General features: G+C 44.2%; 1 protein-coding gene across 5 annotated transcripts in view; it reads right to left on the reverse strand.

Moving 5' to 3' along the window:
* Positions 1-19,193: 19,193 nt before the first annotated feature.
* TFAP2C (transcription factor AP-2 gamma) overlaps positions 19,194-22,133 on the reverse strand; it is a 40,991-nt gene continuing 38,051 nt past the window's right edge. For all 5 annotated transcript variants that reach the window (XM_069243597.1, XM_069243598.1, XM_069243596.1 and 2 more), the window contains exon 7: positions 19,194-20,987. In XM_069243597.1, coding sequence (XP_069099698.1) covers positions 20,702-20,987 — 286 coding nt within the window. In that variant the 3' untranslated portion in view covers positions 19,194-20,701. The remainder of the gene's footprint in view (positions 20,988-22,133) is intronic.

Here is a 22,133-nt window from a genome sequence, read left to right on the forward strand (position 1 = left end):
TAGGGTGGCTTGTCCTTTCCAGAAGCTGAGCTTCAACTGGGGCACCTGCTACGTTTATATTTGTAAGTGCTTCCGGTTGAGGTTTAGTTTCTGTAAAATGAGCATCATGGCCTACCCAACCGGAGTATTTTCTACGAGTAAGTCAGTAAGCGTTTACCTAGCATGTTTTATATGCCCTGTTTATATTGTACACTAAGGCTGCGTGATGGGTCATGGGGGAAACGTCTCCAACAACCTTGTGTGCCTTTGGCAATGTGATTGTTACTAGTGCGTCTTTGTGGAGATGTCCTCATGCTTCTGCGCATCAACAACCAACCACCTGAAATCGGAGGTAAACGCAGTGGGGTCGTTTTGGAAAGCTGTCCATCATCCTGGTAAAAGGAGGGAATTCCTTTGCCTACTACGAGGGTGGACGGGGCGTGGCTCACCGGGCGGAGCTTACAGGTGACTTATAAAGGGAGAACCTTCTACTCTGTTTCTCCAGGAAGAGGAAGATAGAACCCGCTATTCAAGTCAGATACAGATTATGCTCCAGTACATCATCAATTCACCTCCAGGAAGGATTCTAGATCTTTTTCTGCTATGGAATCTCTGAGCGCAGAGCCTTCCTTTATCTTTGCCAAGCCCAAGAGTTAGGGTGGCTTTTCCTTTCCAGAAGCTGAGCTTCAACTGGGGCACCTGCTACGTTTATATTTGTAAGTGCTTCCAGTTGAGGTTTAGTTTCTGTAAAATGAGCATCATGGCCTACCCAACCGGAGTATTTTCTACGAGTAAGTCAGTAAGCGTTTACCTAGCATGTTTTATATGCCCTGTTTATGTTGTACACTAAGGCTGCGTGATGGGTCATGGGGGAAACGTCTCCAACAACCTTGTGTGCCTTTGGCAATGTGATTGTTACTAGTGCGTCTTTGTGGAGATGTCCTCATGCTTCTGCGCATCAACAACCAACCACCTGAAATCGGAGGTAAACGCAGTGGGGTCGTTTTGGAAAGCTGTCCATCATCCTGGTAAAAGGAGGGAATTCCTTTGCCTACTACGAGGGTGGACGGGGCGTGGCTCACCGGGCGGAGCTTACAGGTGACTTATAAAGGGAGAACCTTCTACTCTGTTTCTCCAGGAAGAGGAAGATAGAACCCGCTATTCAAGTCAGATACAGATTATGCTCCAGTACATCATCAATTCACCTCCAGGAAGGATTCTAGATCTTTTTCTGCTATGGAATCTCTGAGCGCAGAGCCTTCCTTTATCTTTGCCAAGCCCAAGAGTTAGGGTGGCTTTTCCTTTCCAGAAGCTGAGCTTCAACTGGGGCACCTGCTACGTTTATATTTGTAAGTGCTTCCAGTTGAGGTTTAGTTTCTGTAAAATGAGCATCATGGCCTACCCAACCGGAGTATTTTCTACGAGTAAGTCAGTAAGCGTTTACCTAGCATGTTTTATATGCCCTGTTTATATTGTACACTAAAGCTACGTGAATGGACCACAGTGAAAACGTCTCCAGCAACCCTGTGTGTCCTTGGCAATGTGATTGTTACTAGTGCGTCTTTGTAGAGATGCCCTCGTGCTTCTGCGCATCAACAACGCACCACCTGAATCGGCGGTGAACGCAGTGGGGTCGTTTCGGAAAGCTGTCCATCATCCTGGTAAAAGCGGGAATTCCTTTGCCTACTTCGAGGGTTGACGGGGCGTGGCTCAGTGGGCGGAGCTTACAGGTGACTTCTAAAGGGAGAAACCTTCTACTCTGTGTCTCCAGGTGAGGAAGATAGAACCCGCGCGTCACAGTCAGATACAGATTACGCTCCAGTACATCATCAATTCACCTCCAGGAAGGATTCTAGATCTTTTTCTGCTATGGAATCTCTGAGCGCACAGCCTTGCTTTATCTTTGCCAATCCCAAGAGTTAGGGTTGCTTGTCCTTTCCAGAAGCTGAGCTTCAACTGGGGCACCTGCTACGTTTATATTTGTAAGTGCTTCCTTACATCATATAACAGTTCCCTTGAGGGAACAGAAAAAACGGGCAAAAGAAAGCAAAATGGTTTTTATGGTGGAAAAATAGGAAAAACCGCTGTGCAAGAAAAAAAAATTGCCTAAAAATGGCACCATCAAAAGGTTTGTTGGGCTGAGATCAAATTCTTGCCAGCTTTCAGGGCCAAGCAGAGCTGTAAAAGGCGATCACTTTTTTCAGCACAGTGTTTGCATTTTTTAAAGTTTAGTCCATTTATTTCCTATCTTTTGTCATTTCAACCTTCTGTAGTTTGTTGTGGAAACAGGTGTGAAACCCAATGATGAACTTAGAAAGCTAGACCCTTCTGAAAAACTGGACACATTTACAATCAGCAAGGGGTAATTTCTGTAAGTTGCTCATGAGAATACTCAGGAAAAATAGCAATTGGGACAATGTTTTTATCTAGAGTTTTTTTTTTCTCCCCAGATGGTTGATTTACAAAAACAAAACACCATTGCATCTATGAGACCGTTCTGTTTTCAGGAATATGTGGTGTTTGTTGGTTGTCCTAAAACACGTGATACCCAAAGCCAACAACTGAGCTGCAGTTTGTAATGATTTTTCATTGTATTTCAGAAATGCAGCAACTCATGAGGTAAAATTTAATGCAGGAAAAATGGGTCAGACAGATTCCAATGTATTTTTGACATGTACATAAAGTAGCGGGTTTAGTAATAATGTTTATTTTTGCACCTCAGAATTTTGGTTCGTTCATACTATCCTGTGATTCAGAAGGCAGTTTGCAAAATGTAATATTTCTTCCAGACTTTTGTTATATTTGGAAGCCAATAATGGAGAGAAATGCATTTCCTAAATACAAATCCTATACTATTCTCTGTTCCCACACTTCTCCAAATTAAAAACTCAATCCACTTGAGCAGCTGTGTCTAGTGCCTACAAAACAAAAGACCCCAAAACAGGTGGAGACATTTCCTATTAATAAATGACCTTTTCGGTGATGAGGTAGCTTAAGTATTTGGGGCCAGCTCTACCACTATCTAGGGTAACCTAGCAAACACAGACATTTTTAAAAACTAGACTCTGAGGGGTGCCAGGGGATATGCTCTCTGTGAATCATGCAATGTTTTCTTACCCACAAAGCCCAGCATACCTTAAGCTTTGTCTAAAGTCACACATTTTTCTCACATTACAGAATCTGCAAGGAGACACAAAGTTGTTACCACCTGTGTTCTCACTCTTCTTCTAAAAAGCTATCTCACTTGTGTAGCTTGCCTGGTGCTTCTTCTCAAAAGACTCGGCTGAGTCCCAAAATGGCTGGCAACACTTCCTGGTTGATGTGTTGGCAGCCAATAACATCTCAGTGTGATATTTCTGGGATCTACAGTGTCTTTGCATCCCTAGATATCTATATTTTTAACCTTTAATAACTCCAAAACTACTGAACGGATTTACACTAAATGACAAAATGTACACTTTCTGGACCAAAAGCTACATTTCTGCCAAATTTGGTGTAATTCCGTCCAGTGGCTCGGGCACCAGCTGTGTTAAAAATCCCTATAGGAAACTGCATGAGGAAAATGTGTTTTGGGACCCCCTCATTTCCTCGGCCCTCGCTTGACGAATCACCCTGAAACTTTCAAGACAGCAGCTAATGTGAGTGGCATACTAGTTCTGAAACTTTTGTGAAGATTCGTCAAACGGGGCCAAAGTTATTGGCAAAACAAAAAACACTTTTCCTAGAGCAACTAGGTCCTAACTATAACTACCTACCGGTGATCACCAGTAGGTAATATATAATAATACATACATATATATGTACACTCACACATATGGATATATATGTATGTATCTTCACACGTTCACCATCACAGTGAGAACCCTCGTATGTAGTGTGTACCACTTATCATCCTGCTTTGAAGTTGTATTCAATGCAATCTCAACCCAAGGACATTGGATCACTTTACACAAGCATCAGAATATGTTACACAAGGTCAGATTCATTTTTTTGGGTCACATGGAGTCTATATGATCTCTCCAGATTTCAATGGCATTGTAAAACATTTGCAAACAAAATGCCAATTGAACCATCACTAGTGGTAATGGGGGCCAACATTCACCTCTCCTCGCTCCACAGCAGGAGCCTTCAGATGCCGCCACTGCCGTTTCTCCTGCAAAACCAACACAGCAGCACACGCTGCCTCTGGCACCCCTTTGGCTAAAACATCACCCACTGTTTCCACTGCCTCCTGCTCAACTTTCTATCCCTATGCAAGCAAGGAACCAAGATGAGGGACACCATCACCACCCTAAACCCGACAGTCTTCTTCACAGAAATCTAGCTCAACAGCATCTCCACATCCATCATTACTGGAGCCTGCCCACTTTCTACAAGATCGTTTATAGCAACCGCATCACCAAACACATTTGTGGACTCACCATCATCTACAAAGAATCCATCAACTGCTCTACCGCAACGGACGACCAAACATCCATTTCCAGCTCAGATTAGATAGCAAAGACACCATCAAAGGCACTTTTACTTACAGGCCCCCAGAACCCTGCCCCAATTTTGGTGATATCATCCCCGATTTCATCGCCCCCCAAGTCATCGACACCAAACAGTACATCTTCCTAGGCGACCTCAATTTCCACCTCAATTACCCCAACTAAGCCAACACCACCAACCTAATGAAAAGCAGGAACAAATCTCAAATAGTCACCTACCCAATGCACATTGCAGGACACATGCTAGAACCCATTTTCACAGCCAGAAATAGAATCAAATACAGCCACACCATCAAGCTCACCTGGTCTGATCTCGCCATTGTCCATTTCACCTACACATTGGCCCACGGGCACGCCACCAGACCAACCAGCACCACTCACCGCAGCTGGAACAGAATATCCGAAAACCACTTTACCGACACCCTAAACTCCTTCCCCGACACCTCCTAAGACATCCAAAAAGCCATCAAAAGCTTCACCTCCCGGATCTCTGATAGCCTGACAGTGTTGCCCCCAGCAAAACCTAAAAATACAACATGCCCACCAGATAAGTCAGCTGGTACACCCCAGAACTAAGGACCTCGAAACAAAACTGGAAAGGAGATGGCATCCCACCAACGAGCCAACTGACAGGACTACCTTCAAGAACTCTCTCAGCCGGTACCAGACACCTCTGAAAGACAGCAAAAGGAATGCCTTAGCCAACCACATCCAAGCAAGCTAAACCCACAGCAAGAAACTCTTCAGCATCATCAAGGAAATCTCCAATCCCTCAGCGTCTAAAAACAGCATCACCCCCCTCCCAAGACCTCTAAGACACTCTCCCTGACTACTGCCATGACAAGATATCCACCATTTACAGAAACTTTGTGCCCCATCCTGCCACCACCAACCCTCAGCCCCCTAGACCCCATATACACCACAGCAACCACAAGATCACCAGATGGAACCAGCTCACCACCCAAAACACAGCCATCATCATGCACTTCGTCCACTCAGGGTCTCCCATGGACCCCTCCCATCACCACATGTTCAACTTCGGAATCTACACTAACAGCAGCAAACTCACTGACATCTTCAACACATCAATCACTTCAGCCACCTGATGAACTTGCAGCTTCTGGTGCTACAGGGCTTCAGCCTGACACACCCAGCGGCTCACATTTCACTAACGTTATCAGCAGGAGGCGTCAAGTCATGAAGACAATGATTTTGCCCACCTGATGACCCTACAGGCTTCAGGGCTGTGAGCTTATCAGCCCGCAACTGGTGATTGACAGCAGCCTGCCAGTAAGACAAGATCGGGAACAGGAGGAGAATGCAACTGAGGCGCGTGCTTTTAAAGTGAACACATTCTGTTTATCTTGACTGTTTTTTTATACTGTTAGCAACACTAGGGAAAATAAAAAGCACTTTTTGAGGAATATAAAAGGGGGCAGTGCCCCTTTACCCAGATAAGAGAACCACCCATGTCAGCCTCAACGCAGACAAAACTGAAGATGTTATCTTAGGAGCATTACCGCACCATGGGATGACTCCTGGTGGCCTACCAACCAGGGGACAACAGTCAACCCCACAGACTAAGCCAGAAACCTCTATATTATCCTGGACAACAAACTTACCATGAAGAGCCAGATCAAAACTGTCGCCTCGGCCTGCTTCGTCACCCTCCCCATGCTCAATAAGATCTTTAAGTGGCTTTTGGTTTCTAGCAGACACACCATCACCCAAGTCCTCGTTACCAGCCACCTGGACTATGGCAATGATCTGTACACCGGAATCATATCAAACCTTATGAAGCGACTACAAATCATATAGTGGCTAGACTCATCCTGAACCTTCTCAGGCACACAGTCATCACCTCCCACCTGAGGAAACTACACTGACTCCCCATACACAAGAGGTGACAATTCAAGATGCTGACCCAGGTCTACAAAGCCCTTCAGAACCAAGGACCAGCATACTTCAACCACTGCTTCAACTTCCACCTTCCCTCCAGATCCCTACAATCTACCTCCCTCTCCTGCCCCTCACACATCCGCCACTGCAATAGTGAAGGCCATTCCTTCTACCGCATCAGGAAACAAAGAGCTGCCCTGTGTGGCATGCCTTCCAGGCCATGGTGTTGGTGCAGCAAATCCCCTGCACATAAAACGTCTTCCAGCTTGTGAGCCTGTGCACAATGGACGCTGGGAAGGCATTCTATCCACACCCTGGCAGACATCTCGTGCCAGAGAGAATGAAACCATGCTCTGGAGCGCCATTTACTGCGATGAGTGAAGGGTCCGCACCTTCTCTTCAGGTTGTTAGCACTCGGATTGCACACCATGCAGCGGACTCCTTTACACGCTCCACAACAACATTCCTCCTCTCCTTCTAGCCTCTACTGTATTCTCTCCACACAAAAGCTCAACCGGGCTCCTGCACCCTATACAGGAACTCAAGCAGAGCGAAACGAGTTTCTAGGTCTTTTCACCTGACTCTATTTGCTTTTCAAGTTCCAGTTTTTCAAGCTGCTACTTGAAACAAAGCTGCCTGAAAAGAGTTACCAGGACTGAACTAAAAACACTACACTGAAGCCATAAGCACGCATAACTTGTCAGTGAATTATCTGTATGTGCATTCATGAGAGTCTGCAAGCTTTAGCAGTTAGAGCAGAATCGCACACCACCATGCAGGGCAAAGTAAATACATCAACCCTATGTTAGTTCATCCTAGGGTCAAGGGCAATGGAATGGAGATCACACACCGGATGACATGGGAAGGTGGATCTCATGTCACAACTTCTGTCCATTATCAGCCTATTGGACGATGAGCAGCGTTCATTCAATAAAAAATAGATAGAAGTGCCTGTGCCCAATTATTTTTCTTAGAAGCTTGCTGCCACTGTCTCCGAATTCCAGGGTTGCCCAACACCGCCGACTGGTCTTGATTCCACCACGTGCCTTTTTCTTCCACCACACTTCCTGCCTCATTCCTGCATGTTGTATTTTATCTGGTTTCTTTCTTCGTTACCCTTTCCTATCTTTCTCTTCTTCCTTTCTCCCTTTTATGCCTCTCTCTGGGTCTAATGATGACATACGCCTCGGGCCCAAAAAAGGAGCGTCAACCATCTGCCAAGATTGAATACAACCGATATGGAACTAGAGTAGGGAAAACAGTGCAAACTCTAGAAAGTAAACCTTGCTCTCTCAGCTTCGCTTACTTTCATTCCCCATCAATCCCTTTATGATCGTGGATAAAAGGGTGTGAAGGGGCAAGCCAGAGATAAAAGCAGGTAACACCAACTCCCCTAATTAATGTCATTGTCCACGTTCGTTTTACATCAGTCTTCCGCTGGATGGTCCCTGTTAAGACAATCATGACAGCTTCACTAGCCTGTTCCCGTCAAGAAGCTCGACTTCTTGGGGTGAGGCACACACACATTCTGTACCACGCGTTGGCCAGCCTCACACCGCAGCCTTCCTGTGGTGCTTTCCGCCTTCTCGTTAGAGCATGGCCCTGTCTACCATTAACATAACGCACTTAAGAGGCTTTCGCTCTTTCCTACCTAGGACAAGTCAAAACGAGCCTTTAAAACAGGGCGAACGCACAAGTTTGAAATCTAGTGCCCATGTAATTCTTGCATGTATTTACTAAATAAAGAAAAAATGTACTTTGTGCCAGGGTACCTGCACCCTGCCCCTTATTTAATACTTGAATATATGCATCAACACCATAGTTACCCATTTCTTCAGCTACGATGTTGATGGAAATACCAATAGCATTAAGCTAAGAAATAGTCCAGGAAGATTATGCCATGTTAATATCTCAGGCGACCGGACAGCAAACGCCAAAGTGCACAGTCCCAAGGCATTTACACGGGATTTAAATTAACACATTTCATTTTACTCTATCCAGAAAGGTGAGGTTAGGGACAAATTCCAAAACCATCCTATTTACTTCGCAGGTGACATTATTTCTCATCTGGCTGCATCATGTGCCTGGTTTCACTTAATGTGATCATCGATGAGATTAAGACACCTTTTTCTCTAATTTAGTACACCTGACATTTCAGTCAGTCCGGCACTACTTTCTTTCACACATCGTGGGCCATACAAGATTTCTGCCTTCAAATTAATATTTCTTACGGACAATAACCTAAGTTTAGAACCGGAACTAGCGCCCCTTCAAAACAGAACAATGACTTTCCCATCCTCAGGCATTTGGGAAATAATGGGTGGGTTAAACTAGATCAACCCCTACCAGCACCCCCTTCCTCCTGCAATCATTCCTTCCTACAAGCTAGCACGCTAAACAGTGCTTATCATGAAAAGGTGCTCTACTTTCCAATGTTTCCTGGTGTTACCTCACAGGGAATCATTTTTTCTCCTTACAGGCCACCTCCGAGTAAGTGTTGGTTATTCACACAAAGACGGTAAATGGCAGCCATGCTTTCATGTCGCACATTTTCGGTTGTCTGTAGATCCCTCTTGAACAGTACGCTCCCAGTATTACAATCTATATCGAAAGTGAAGATACCATCATTCCGTGTTCCTCCAGTAAATGTTCTCCCTTCCTAGTGCAATGCGCTGACAGTTTTTGAAAGAAACCAGTTTTACTTTTGCTAGGAGTGTTGTTTACCACCACCTCTACAGCAGTCTGTCCACTTCCGAAAGCTCCTCGTGTGACACCTCAATCAGGAAGTTACTGTGCCTAAATGTATGTTCTTCACCACGGCGTGGTGTTACAAGCAAGCATAGCAGACAAAAACAAAACAAGACAAAGATTAATTAAAAAGCGTCGTCCATCACCTGCTAAACTAAGGATGAGGCTTTATCAGTAAGTAGAGATTTTAAAATGTGGGCAACTCCATGAGGACCTACATCTATGGAAATCCCTCCAAATAATCCAGCGGTTACATAAATCCGGAGGGTTAACGTCCACCGAAGGTTGTAGTGCAATCTGCATGCCACAAATGCATCTAACCTTAAGTTTTCCTTCTTCACAGGTTCATAAAGTGAGCAGCACAACTTGGCAATATGGCTACTCCATATTTAAAGCAGTTAGTGGGAATCAATTGTGGGATCTGTTGTTGCTGTATTGTGTGCTCCATTGGATGTGAAAGAATCTAAGAATTAAACTATTCAACAGATAAACCCATCAAATATTTTAAAAAATGATTTCACTACATTTTGTCTTCCACATTCTAGAGATAGCACAAGAGTGATTTTTTTGCAATGGCCGCTCAGCTGACCGTGCTATGTTATCAAAGAATATCACAGTAAACTTTGCAATTGGAATGCAGAATCAAAACAGCCCCGAGATATCCAATGATCGGGTAGTATTGTCACCGATATGCAATTGATCCGGAAGAAATGATTTGAAACAATAGATCCAGAAATGTTGCCTCCCAGGCCAGTAGGTCTATCTTGAAAACATGCTCAACATAGAAATCTTCACAGGTGACAGCAAATAGTCTTGCTGGTCCAAATGACTGGCTACACGCTGCTCACATTTCTTATTACTGCAGATAGCAGATTCCTGAAGAGTATGCGGAAAAGATTTACTTCTCAGCCTAAATCTTACTTACAACATTTTATAGTTGTGGCGTTAGCAGTAGGAAGCTGAAATGAAATAAGTTGATCAACATGAGAGATATCTTATGTCATAGGTCTTTCCTGCAATGGAATTTCTTTCTGCTAAGATTTGCAGAAGTTATACACAAAGGATGCACACCTTTGAGTCATTGCATTGTTACATATTTTTAATTAGGAGCTCTGTAATTAGGTCCAAATTAGACCATCTTAAATGGTTTGATGAAGATTGTTCCAAGAGCCTGCGCCTTTTGAAAGCTGCTCTCAAAGAGCCCCCCCAGATATAAGGAGCTTGTGATGAATCGCCGGAAAGACCATCAGAGGGCCATTAAGAAACAAAAACATATATTGTGTAAGGCTGCCTTGGAGGATCTAGCCCAAGCTTGTGAACTGAAAGATGGTGTTCTATTTTGGTGGGCGATTATCAGGTCCTGTTACAACAAACATGCAGGGCCGGCACTGTGCCACCACATAGTGGAGAAGCAGTGGGTGGACCATTTCAAGTGTATCTATAATGATGAGTCTCTGGAGGGGTGAGTGGCATCAGCCTTCCCTGGTATTGGGGAAAGCCAATGTGGTTTTCACATTTGAGGAAGTTTGCCAGGGTATTCAGGCCCTTCCTCGTAATAAGGCCCCAGGTCCAGACGGTATACCTCCTGTCCTATTCTGGGATAATATTAATGTGTGGGGGGCCAGTTCTTACTCTAGTTTTAAACGCTGCAATCAGGGAAGGCTCCTCACCCTTGTGGTCCTCGGGTATTATTGTGCTGATTTTTCAGAAGGGGGGGGGGGGGGGGGGGGGGGGACAGGAACAACCCACAGTGCTATTGTCCAATATCACTTTTAGGCGTTGTGGTAAAATTTCTAGGAAGGCTATTGCTAATTAGGCTTGTGCTGGGGGCAGATGAAAATAACATACTTTGAGGTCCAGCATGGCTTTCAACCAGCAGGTTGACTATCAGCGTCCCTAACCTATATTTAATTATAAATAAAAACACTGTTGCCCAACAGGGCTTGTTTCATCTAGCATTCATAGACCTCACATCCGTTTTTGATAGGGTAAATTACAGCAAGCTTTGGGACGTGCTCCTTAAAATGGGGGCAGACCCGCAAATTCTTCTTATTTCGAACCTCCATGCTAGTACTTTGGCTGCAGTGAGGTTTTCCCTGGGAGCAGCTCTTTTAGATGACTTTAGCACTAGCAGATGTACGTCAGGGTTGCATATTAGCATCTTTGCTATTCACTCATTATATTAATGGCTTGAAATGAGCTCTTATATTGGCAACAAATTGTCCCAGGGTAGGTTTGTGTTTGTCAGTCTTACTGTACACAGACAATGCAATGTTTATGGTCTGCATAGTGGTGGGACTGCAGTCTTTCCTGGACCAATTTGCCTTCTAAATGACCAGTTTGAACGTGGATGTCAAATTTTCCAAATCATACACATTAGTAGTGGGCCCTCAATCAACACGCTCAAAAACCTTCAGGGTGAGGGTTCATATCCTGGCCAAGGTTCCAGCCTTCCCTTATCTGGAGATATTATTTAATGCCAACATGAGCTAGAATAACTTGGTGGAGGGCAAGACTAATGATTTAGTGAGGACCACAGGGGTAGTAGCCAGTTTTGCTCAGAGGTTGGGTTCATGGCAACGGATACTTTAAGTTGTTCCAGTCAAAGTGCAACTCTAAAGTGTTACATGGCAGTGAAGTATGGGGCTGCAGACAGGTGGATGGGACCCAAACTACAGAAAATATGTTTCGAAGGCAAATTCTCAGGGTCACACATAGTGCCCCGGTGTTCTCAGTACGAGGAGTTAGGTCTCAGATATATTAGTGATCTGACAGCTCTCAGGCCTTTGCTGTGTTGGATCAAGATATGGACCGGGGATAAACTTCAGCTTAACAGGTTGATTTTGTCAGACCATCTATCTCTTGATCATATGCACAAAATTCCTTGGACAGCGTAAGTGAAGGGCAACCTTGACTACCCTAGGGAGGCCAGATATGTTTTATAACTATCAGTCGTTGTGTCCACATGAGAAGAGAAGGGTTGCAGAATTGTTTTTTGAATATGCCTCTATGCAACGTGACCAGTCAGAGCTTGGGAAACCCACGATGTGGGGTCATTTTATATTAAAACGGTTCAGGGTATGAAGCCATACCTATCCTTGCTATCAAATGCTAGGGATAGGTTTGCAGTGGCTCGCTTTAGTTTTAATATGTTGCATTACCTTTTGGGCCTTTCCTAGTGGCCGGTCTAGGTTAGGCTCTTTAGGGCCCTGTGGCTGCACCAACGAGTCTCCACAGGATACCCTTCATTTTGTATTAGTGTGTAAATATTTTAGTGTTGCCAGGAGGCACTTTCTTTTACCTATTTTAACCACTTCGCTGCCAGGCCTTTTCCCCCTCCTGTGCCAGGCCTTTTTTTTTGCCTATTTGGGGGCAGTTCGCGCTTAGGCCCGCATAACTTTTTGTCCACATAAGCTAACCAAGCCAAATTTGCGTCCTTTTTTTCCAACATCCTAGGGATTCTGGAGGTACCCAGACTTTGTGGGTTCCCCTGAAAGAGGCCAAGAAATTGGCCAAAATACAGGGAAAATTTTGTTTTTTTCAAAAAAAATTTGAAAAAGTGGCTGCAGAAGAAGGCTTGTGGTTTTTCCCCTGAAAATGGCATCAACAAAGGGTTTTGCGGTGCTAAACTCAGCAGCTTCCCAGCTTTCAGGAACAGGCAGACTTGAATCAGAAAACCCAATTTTTCAACACAATTTTTGGCATTTTTCTGGGACATACCCCATTTTTGCAATTTTTTGTGCTTTCAGCCTCCTTCCAGTCAGTGACAGAAATGGGCATGAAACCAATGCTGGATCCCAGAAACCTAAACATTTCTGAAACCTAGACAAAATTCTGAATTCAGCAAGGGGTCATTTGTGTAGATCCTACAAGGGTTTCCTACAGAAAATAACAACTGAAAAAGAAAAATATTGAAATTTAGGTGAAAAAAAACAAATGTTTCTCTACGTTTTACTCTGTAACTTTTCCCTGCAATGTCAGATTATCGAAAGCAATATACCGTTACGTCTGCTGGACTCCTCTGGTTGCGGGGATATATAGGGCTTGTAGGTTCATCAAGAACCCGAGGAACCCAGAGCCAATAAATGAGCTGCACCCTGACGTGCGTTTTCATTCTATAACGGGTATACAGCAATTCATTTGCTGAAATATAAAGAGTAAAAAATTGCTATCAAGAAAACCTTTGTATTTCCAAAAAGGGCACCAAGATAAGGTGTTGAGGAGCAGTGGTTATTTGCACATCTCTGAATTCCGGGGTGACCATACTAGCATGTGAATTACAGGGCTTTTCTCAAATAGATGTCTTTTTCACACACTCTCCTATATTTGGAAGAAAAAATGTAGAGAAAGACAAGGGGCAATAACACTTGTTTGCTAATCTATGTTCCCCCAAGTCTCCCGATAAAAATGATACCTCACTTGTGTGGGTAGGTCTAGCGCCCGCGACAGGAAACGCCCCAAAGCGCAACGTGGACACATCCAAATTTTTGGAAGACAACAGAGTTGTTTTTTGTGAAGTGCCTACCTGTAGATTTTGGCCTCTAGCTCAGCCGGCACCTAGGGAAACCTACCAAACCTGTGCATTTCTGAAAACTAGAGACCTAGGGGAATCCAAGGAGGGGTGACTTGCGGGGCTCGGACCAGGTTCTGTTACCCAGAATCCTTTGCAAACCTCAAAATTTGGCTAAAAAAAACACATGTTCCTCACATTTCTGTGGCAGAAAGTTCTGGAATCTGAGAGGAGCTACAAATTTCCTTCCACCCAGCGTTTCCCCAAGTCTCCCGATAAAAATGATACCTCACTTGCGTGGGTAGGCCTAGCGCCGGCGACAGGAAACACCCCAAAGCGCAACGTGGACACATCCTAAATTTTGGAAAAAAACAGAGGTGTTTTTTGCGAAGTGCCTACCTGTAGATTTTGGCCTCTAGCTCAGCCGGCACCTAGGGAAACCTACCAAACCTGTGCATTTCTGAAAACTAGAGACCTAGGGGAATCCAAGGAGGGGTGACTTGCGGGGCTCGGACCAGGTTCTGTTACCCAGAATCCTTTGCAAACCTCAAAATTTGGCTAAAAAAAAAAAACACACGTTCCTCACATTTCGGTGACAGAAAGTTCTGGAATCTAAGAGGAGCCACAAAATTTCCTTCCACCCAGCGTTCCCCCAAGTCTCCCGATAAAATGATACCTCACTTGTGTGGGTAGGGCCTAGCGCCCGCGACAGGAAATGGCCCAAAACACAACCTGGACACATCACATTTTTTCATAGAAAACAGGGCCTACCTGTGGATTTTGGCCTCTAGCTCAGCCTGGCACCTGGGGGAAACCTAGCAAACCAGCGCATTTATGAAAACTAGAAACCCAGGGGAATCCAAGATGGGGTGAATTGTGGGGCTCTGACCAGGTTCTGTTACCCAGAATCCTTTGCAAACCTCAAAATTTGGCAAAAAAAACATGTTTTCCTCACATTTCAGTGACAGAAAGTTCTGGAATCTGAGAGGAGCCACAAAATTTCCTTCCACCTAGCGTTCCCCCAAGTCTCCCGATAAAAATGATACCTCACTTGTGTGGGTAGGCCTAGCGCCCGCGACAGGAAATGGCCCAAAACACAACCTGGACACATCACATTTTTTCATAGAAAACAGTGCCTACCTGTGGATTTTGGCCTCTAGCTCAGCCGGGCCCAGGGGGGGCAGAAATGGCCTAAATAAATTTGTCCCCAACCCCCCTGCCCCCCCGGGAGCGACCCTTGCCTATGGGGTTGCCCCCCCTTGCGTGACATTGGTGCCAAAAAAAAAATCCCCGGTGCCTAGTGGTTTCTGCCCCCCTTGGGGCAGATTGACCTACAATCGGCCAATCTGCCCCCAAGGGGGGCAGAAGATGGTCTAAATACAATTTGCCCCCCAGGGGAGCGACCCTTGCCTAATGGGGTCGCTCCCCATCTCTACAAAAACAAACAAACAAACAAACAAAAAAAAACCACAAAAAAAAAACAATTTGCCCTGGTGCCTAGAGGTTTCTGCCCCCCCGGGGGGCAGATCGGCCTAATACCAATAGGCCAATCTGCCCCCAGGGGGGGCAGAAACGGCCTAAAATAAATTTGCCCCCCCAACCCCCCCGGGGAGCGACCCTTGCCTGCAAGGTCGCTCCCCTTGCGTGACGGCGCAAAAAAAAAAGATCCCTGGTGCCTAGTGGTTTCTGCCCCCCTTGGGGGCAGATTGACCTACAATCGGCCAATCTGCCTCCAAGGGGGGCAGAAATGGTCTAAATACAATTTGCCCCCAGGGGAGCGACCCTTGCCTAATGCGTCGCTCCCCATCTCTAAAAAAACAAACAAACAAAAAAAAAAACACAAAAAAAATTGCCCTGGCGCCTAAAGGTTTCTGCCCCCCCCCGGGGTCAGATCGGCCTAATACCAATAGGCCAATCTGCCCCCAGGGGGGCAGATTGACCTACAATCGGCCAATCTGCCCCCAAGGGGGGCAGAAAATGGTCTAAATACAATTTGCCCCCCAGGGGAGCGACCCTTGCCTACAAGGTCGCTCCCCTTGCGTGACGGCGCAAAAAACAGATCCCTGGTGCCTAGTGGTTTCTGCCCCCCTTGGGGGCAGATTGACCTACAATCGGCCAATCTGCCCCCAAGGGGGCCAGAAATGGTCTAAATACAATTTGCCCCCCAGGGAGCGACCCTTGCCTAATGCGTTGCTCCCCATCTCTAAAAAGCAAACAAACAAAAAAACAAAAAAAAAAAACACAAAAAAACTATTTGCCCAGGCGCCTAGAGGTTTCTGCCCCCCCTGTGGGCAGATCGGCCTAATACTAATTAGAAATGGCCTAAAATAAATGTGCCCCCCTCACCCCTCCTTCTGTCAATTTCATAGAAAAAAAAAAATCCCTGGTGTCTAGTGGGGTTTCAAAAGCCGGATTGCAAGCAATCTGGCTTTTGAAACCCCTCGAGAGACTTCAAAGGGAAGGAAATACATTTCCTTCCCTTTGAAGCCCCTCCGGGCCTCCCCCACGTGATCGAAAGAGACGCGATGGGGGGAGGTTGTGTGATTGTCAGCGCGCGCACTGACGTCACAGGGGGGGAGGTGGGGGGGTCGGGGGTTGAAGGGGAAGGGATTCCCCTGTCAGCCCTGACCTAGGGGGGTGGGGGGGGCGGCCCTCGGAGGAGCGCTAGCGCTTCTCCCGAGGGCAGCATTCAGGACGTAATGGTTATGTCCATGGCGCCACACGGGCGCTGCCATGGACATAACCATTACGTCCGTGGCGGGGAAGGGGTTAAAAGTTCTGGGTTTTGTGCGAGCTCGCCCTGCACTAACGCACCTACAGCTTTTGCCAAACATGTAAGTTTTGTCTGCTGTTTTAAGTTTCTTTCGAGTTGCAATGAGCTTAAGGTGCCCTAGGGTTGGATTATTTCTGTTGTTGCCCCACCATATTATAAGATATCTGATGTCTTTTTTATATTGTATTTTAAAATGTGATATGAAGATATATTTTATGACTTTCTGTGCTTTTAGGATTGTAAATACAAATCGCATAAAATGTAATAAGAGCTCTGTGATAAGCAACGATAAGGAGTTTTGGAAACACCAACAGCAGATTTTGTGAAATGGCTGATGTAGGAAAACATTTTTGCATTCTGTGTTTTATATTTCGATGCAGACGGATGATAAGCTGTCACTTGTTTTCACTGGTGATGTTCCAGATAGGATCTCCCTGGATATCTCAGCAACAAACCAGCAAATCAATGTAGAGAACAGCCACACCTGTAAAATGGTCTCACAAGCTCCTCTAGAAGTCATGCAAAGCACCATGATTGCTGGAGGTGCAGGTTGAGAGTTAGTAGTGTTAGCGGTAGCAGATGTGCTGTTTACAGTGGCATGGATGAGTTCAAGTGTAGTTTAAATACAGATGAGCTTCTTTTATCTTCTTGTACTGATCTGTTGAAATGTTCTGTTTGTGAGTGATGAGTAGTATGTCCACGAGGGATGAGACTTGTGCACAGCTTTGCAACAAACAATTCGATATCAGAGGCAAATGAGTCCACTGTTCTACTTCTTCCGTTTAACATTATAAAATGTGTCAATCCATTTTAATCACACCAGGTATGTCAGAAGCAAACCTATTTTGCCAATGTAGGTGTTCATATTGCCCATAGCAGTCCCTTGTACCCGCAGATAGCATTTGCTTTTGAAAGTAAAGTTGTTGCATTTCAGGACACTTCTTGCTATGGGGATGAGCTTTTAATAAAGTATTTATTAGGAGTTTCAAATTTCAATTTGACTGTTTTTATTCACTACGACCAAGAAGAATTACTAACATCAAGAAGATTATTTATGTTGGTAATTTAATTCGTCTTCCGAGGTCCAAGATGCTGGTGTTTGATCGCTGGCCATTGCTTAGTTTCTATGCAATTCTTTGGAAACCTCAACAATCTTTGAACTTGTCTCGACTGACAAGTACAATGCAAAGGGCCACATAAAAAAATACTATCGCAGTTGACCAGATGTGCCAAATGTGAAATCGGAAAATAGGATCCAATTGCAATGGGATATCAAAGAGTGATGCTTCCACATAAAGCCACCTAGGAGATATATCTTCTGATAACGCATTGCTGCTGGTGAGACCTCCTTGGAGGTCGAGGTGACCGGAAGCTGTGGTGGAGCTGGTATTACAGCAAACTTCGGTTGAGGAACAAAGTCAAAGACTTAGTCAAACAACTGATCCCAACAACGCCTGTTCCATCAACTTGAATCAAATGGCAGATCACTCATCATTCATATGGCGTCCACATAGCTGTTCATATGGATTAAAACACTGCATGGTTCTGTAGCTTGGCCCATTGTGGTGTCATTTTAAGGATTTTGGGGACCCAGAGCAAAAAATATTTAGAAGCAGTTCGTTCTGAAGAACTTCATTTTTTTTAAAACTATTTTCTGGAAATTCAAATCTCATATGTTGAAGGAGGAGATAGAGAAACGGAAGTGAGCGAGAAAGTTCACTCTCCCAGGGACCTTTTGCAGATGGGAGGCACTGGGCACTTGCTAACTTTGCCCATGCCTTAAAACATCTCTGGAACCATATATTCTGTAGAGTACCCGAAGGGTAGATCACTTCATGCTTATTGATGATGTTCCTAGGGTCATCCAAAGCTTAAAGCGCTGTACTGCTGACCATTATAGGGTCATGGCCCCCATTACACACACCCCTAAGGGTGAGGTTCAACAACAGCAGCCAAAGGGGCGACAGGCATGGAGAAGCAGGGACTAAATTCAGTAGTGGCAGAATTCACCTCCCCCCCCCCCCCCCCCCCCCCCCCACCCCCCCCCCAAACACCCAATATCTTCAGATTATTGCTTAAGCAGCAGGAGGATGACCTCCCCAATCATGGACTCCTCATGGAGTATTTTCCAACACATACAGCATAGGTTTCCCACGCAAAAAGAACAGAGGCATGGGAATCCATTAGGGAAGGGAATCGGTTTAAAAAGAACAACCCTGTGAGTCCAGTTTGTCAGGAAAAAAGCAAGTGTGCCCTCACGAACACGTTCTCTTTTATAGGCAAGTGAGGTAAATTGTGAGGGTGAAGGGGAATGGATTAAGGAGGAAGGCAGACATATCCCAATGATCTTTTCTCTACTAGAGACAGTTATCACTGCATGGGAAACTCTGGCTTACAGAAGAAAGTGCTCTTTGGATAATTCTGACTTAAGGATGTCCCTAACTAACGCCTTCGATTTAATAAGTGTACGAGTTAACTGAGAACTTGAAAGTTCTTTAAGACTTTTAAACATACGAAGCCTGCATACATTCCATAACCACCCCCTGTCCAACATCTCCCCACAGCAGCTTTCCATTGGCCATGCCCTTCCCAAAAACAGAGCACTTCTCCTGGCCTCTGCCCCATCACTGAACATGGGTGATATGTTTCTGGACCACAGTCAGTACTAAAAGTCAATCAGCATGTGCAACACCTGTAGGAAAATCGTTCATTCATAAATTAGTAAACAGAATGTCAAAATCCATGAGTGAACTTTTGTTGTTTTTTTTAGATAGGTTCTATAAGAAAGACAAACTTCTATCCAGAATTGTTTTTATTACATGGTTATGATATACAACACGTTATACTGGGAACAATTTCCAAATATGTAAAGAAAAAGATTCATAGCCTCTTTAGAGTCCACATCGACTATGCAGCTTTCACGCTTCTATTGTGCAGACATCGATTCAGCAACCAGGCATGTGGTACACAGACGTATTGCCGTGGGAGCACACATACACACACTCAAACCCTCACACATCAGATTCAAAATGTGTTTAGTGGCATGAATTTCAATTTCAATTTCAATCTCTTTTCAGAAGAGAGAAAATACATTTTAAATACCCTGTATAACATACCTGTGCGCAAATCTAAAAGAGGTGTTTTAGTTCTCCCCCCATTACCTTTGAAATATTTAGCAAAAAAATTACACTGGAAACCCATTTATAAAAAAACGTTCTAAAAAAATTCACCAGTATTTACAAATCCCATTAAATACATAAATAACTATATACAATCAAGAAACATGGTCTCCCTTACTATACATCAAATATTCCCTGGAGTTTGAAAGGGTGCGCCTGTGGTCTGAGCCTCTGGTTTGTGCAGGTGGGGATGCGAGCAAGATTTGAGTATGTGTTTTGGTGCTCGCTTTGCTGGGACGCACATGCAAAATGCTGTGATAACCAAAAAGGGGGAAAAACAGTGCTGGCAAGAATGTGGTTATAGTACACCAGAATGGCATGTTTTAGATCTACTTTAGCAGAGCATAAATGATTAAAAAAAATGTGCCGTAAACGATGAGAAAAAAAAGAAAAAATGAAAATGAAAATTGAAAAATAATGCATAAAAGTGTAGAAATGTGCTATTAAAATGCAAACAAGTGTCCACTCGACTGGTATCCCATTCCACAGTGAAGCTGGTGTAGATCCTGAAAGATGAGTACACTACTTACCCTTGTTTTGAGCAACTGAATGTGCATTAGTGTAAATACCCTCATGTAATACTGCATACAAGCTGACCATTGACTCATGGACATATATGTGGACAAATGAATTTCATTTCGGTCTGTCTTGGCTCCATGTGCCCTTGACTTTTCTTTGTGGCCTCGCATTAATTCCATCACAGAGGCGGAAGGGTCAAGCGATAGCGCCATCCTGCCATTTTAATGAGAGACCAGGTCTGCTTAAAGGCCTAGAAAAAAATCCTTTTCTTACATTGTACGTGTTCATGGAAAATCATTTAGTGCCAGTTTTAAAGAAAAAGCAACCAAGGTAAGTTTTTTTGATTTACAATCGTATCTTTTGGTTACGTATCCACAGGGGAGGGGCACTTCAGTGTTGAAACGTCAAATTTCAAACTTACAGATCCACAAGTCCCAATGTTCCAAAACAGGGAATCGCCAACAGCTCCCGCTTTCAACGTGACTGGCATCCCCCCACCTCCTCTGCTGCAAGTCAACAGGGCCATCTCTCAATAGGGAGGGGCAGATTTTTGCGGTGGTTTCCTGAATTCAAAATTTTACAAGTCATATCACTCAGCCTGGGATCACTTCCTGTGCTTGTCCATTTTTTCAAGATTTTTGTTGCTGTCTGCCGGGCTCTGGTCTCCAGCGTTCATGTACATTTTGTCCGCTATTTTTAATGCTTCATTGAGGTAGTTCTGGACCGAAGTCATGGCTGCACAGATGGCCGCGCTGCCAAAGCCATGGGTGATGAGGCTAAAGTGAGCTAGGCAGCCCTGAATGCCGGGCTCAAGGATTGGATTAGGCCTAGCATTACCAATTGGAGTCCGGTCTTGGGTCAGAAGGTCTGTGAACTCTTTGCAGATTTGCCTGAAAATGCCAAAAGAAATCATGTCACTTAGACAGCAGTGCATACTATTTTAAATCAACGCCAGTAACATACCACAAAAAAAAACATTAAAATTAAGTTAGCATTTCTTCTATGTGCATGGTGGTCTATAGCTACATACATTTTAATCCATTGACCAATATTAGCACACGAGGCTGTGCAGAAGTGCGAAGAACAAAAGATTGTTTCACATCTAGTGCAACTGATATTTTTACTGGGGTATGAAGGTTCCACAATAATCACTACTTAATATTCAGGAGGTAAACCACAAACGAGTAAACTACTGGACCAGAATCTTGCAACTCTACATACAGGCGATGGCTTTGGTCTAGAGATGGGAAGCCAGAACACCTCTCCCATTCTAGTCTCTTTATTTTTTTTTATCTATTTGCTAAAGGGAAGAATTTGGTCTTGATTTGATCGCCTCTGCATGCTTGTGAATGTTCATTGGGCCCGAGGTGTCAGCACAACTCCATGTTTTATAGGGGTCCACCGTGGAAGAGAGGGAAATGTGGTTGGGGTAGAAAACCCTGGTGTGATACCTTTACTTTATCATTCACTAACGTCCCCCAAAAAGCAGCTTGAAGCTAATGGTATTGAAGTTGTAGGATTCCATGTACCGCACTTCAGTTTAGGTCAAACCATTGCCGGACTGAACTCTACAAAGCACCGAAGAGCAACTAAAACGGATAGATGATTTCGCACTTTCCACACTGCACCAATTTTAACTTTACAGTTAAGTTTTGGTTAATAAGTCATCAACCCTTTCTGCAAATTGTTAAGTAAGATTCTCCCAAGAACTGCGATTTCGTAGAAAATCAACTCAGCTGTTTAAGATTTTTCAAAACGTTGAAGACTAAGTAATCTATAAGATTTTTTTGGGAAAAATAACATTAAAAAGGCCCTTGCACTGAACGATGACACAAATTGGAACTCAATGAGGGACACTTGCATTGCCAGAAGAGTAGATCACAAAATGGTGACATCCAAAATACACAACCAGAAACATTTTTGATAAATCATGTAAAACTGCAGGCAAAAATAGCTAACCACAAATATAAAAAAAAAAAAAAAAAAAAATACAAATCTAATTGATAAATAAAATTAACAAAATAAAATCAATAAAT

The sequence above is a fragment of the Pleurodeles waltl genome, chromosome 7 (assembly GCF_031143425.1).
Source record: "Pleurodeles waltl isolate 20211129_DDA chromosome 7, aPleWal1.hap1.20221129, whole genome shotgun sequence".
Taxonomy (NCBI): Eukaryota; Metazoa; Chordata; class Amphibia; order Caudata; family Salamandridae; genus Pleurodeles; species Pleurodeles waltl.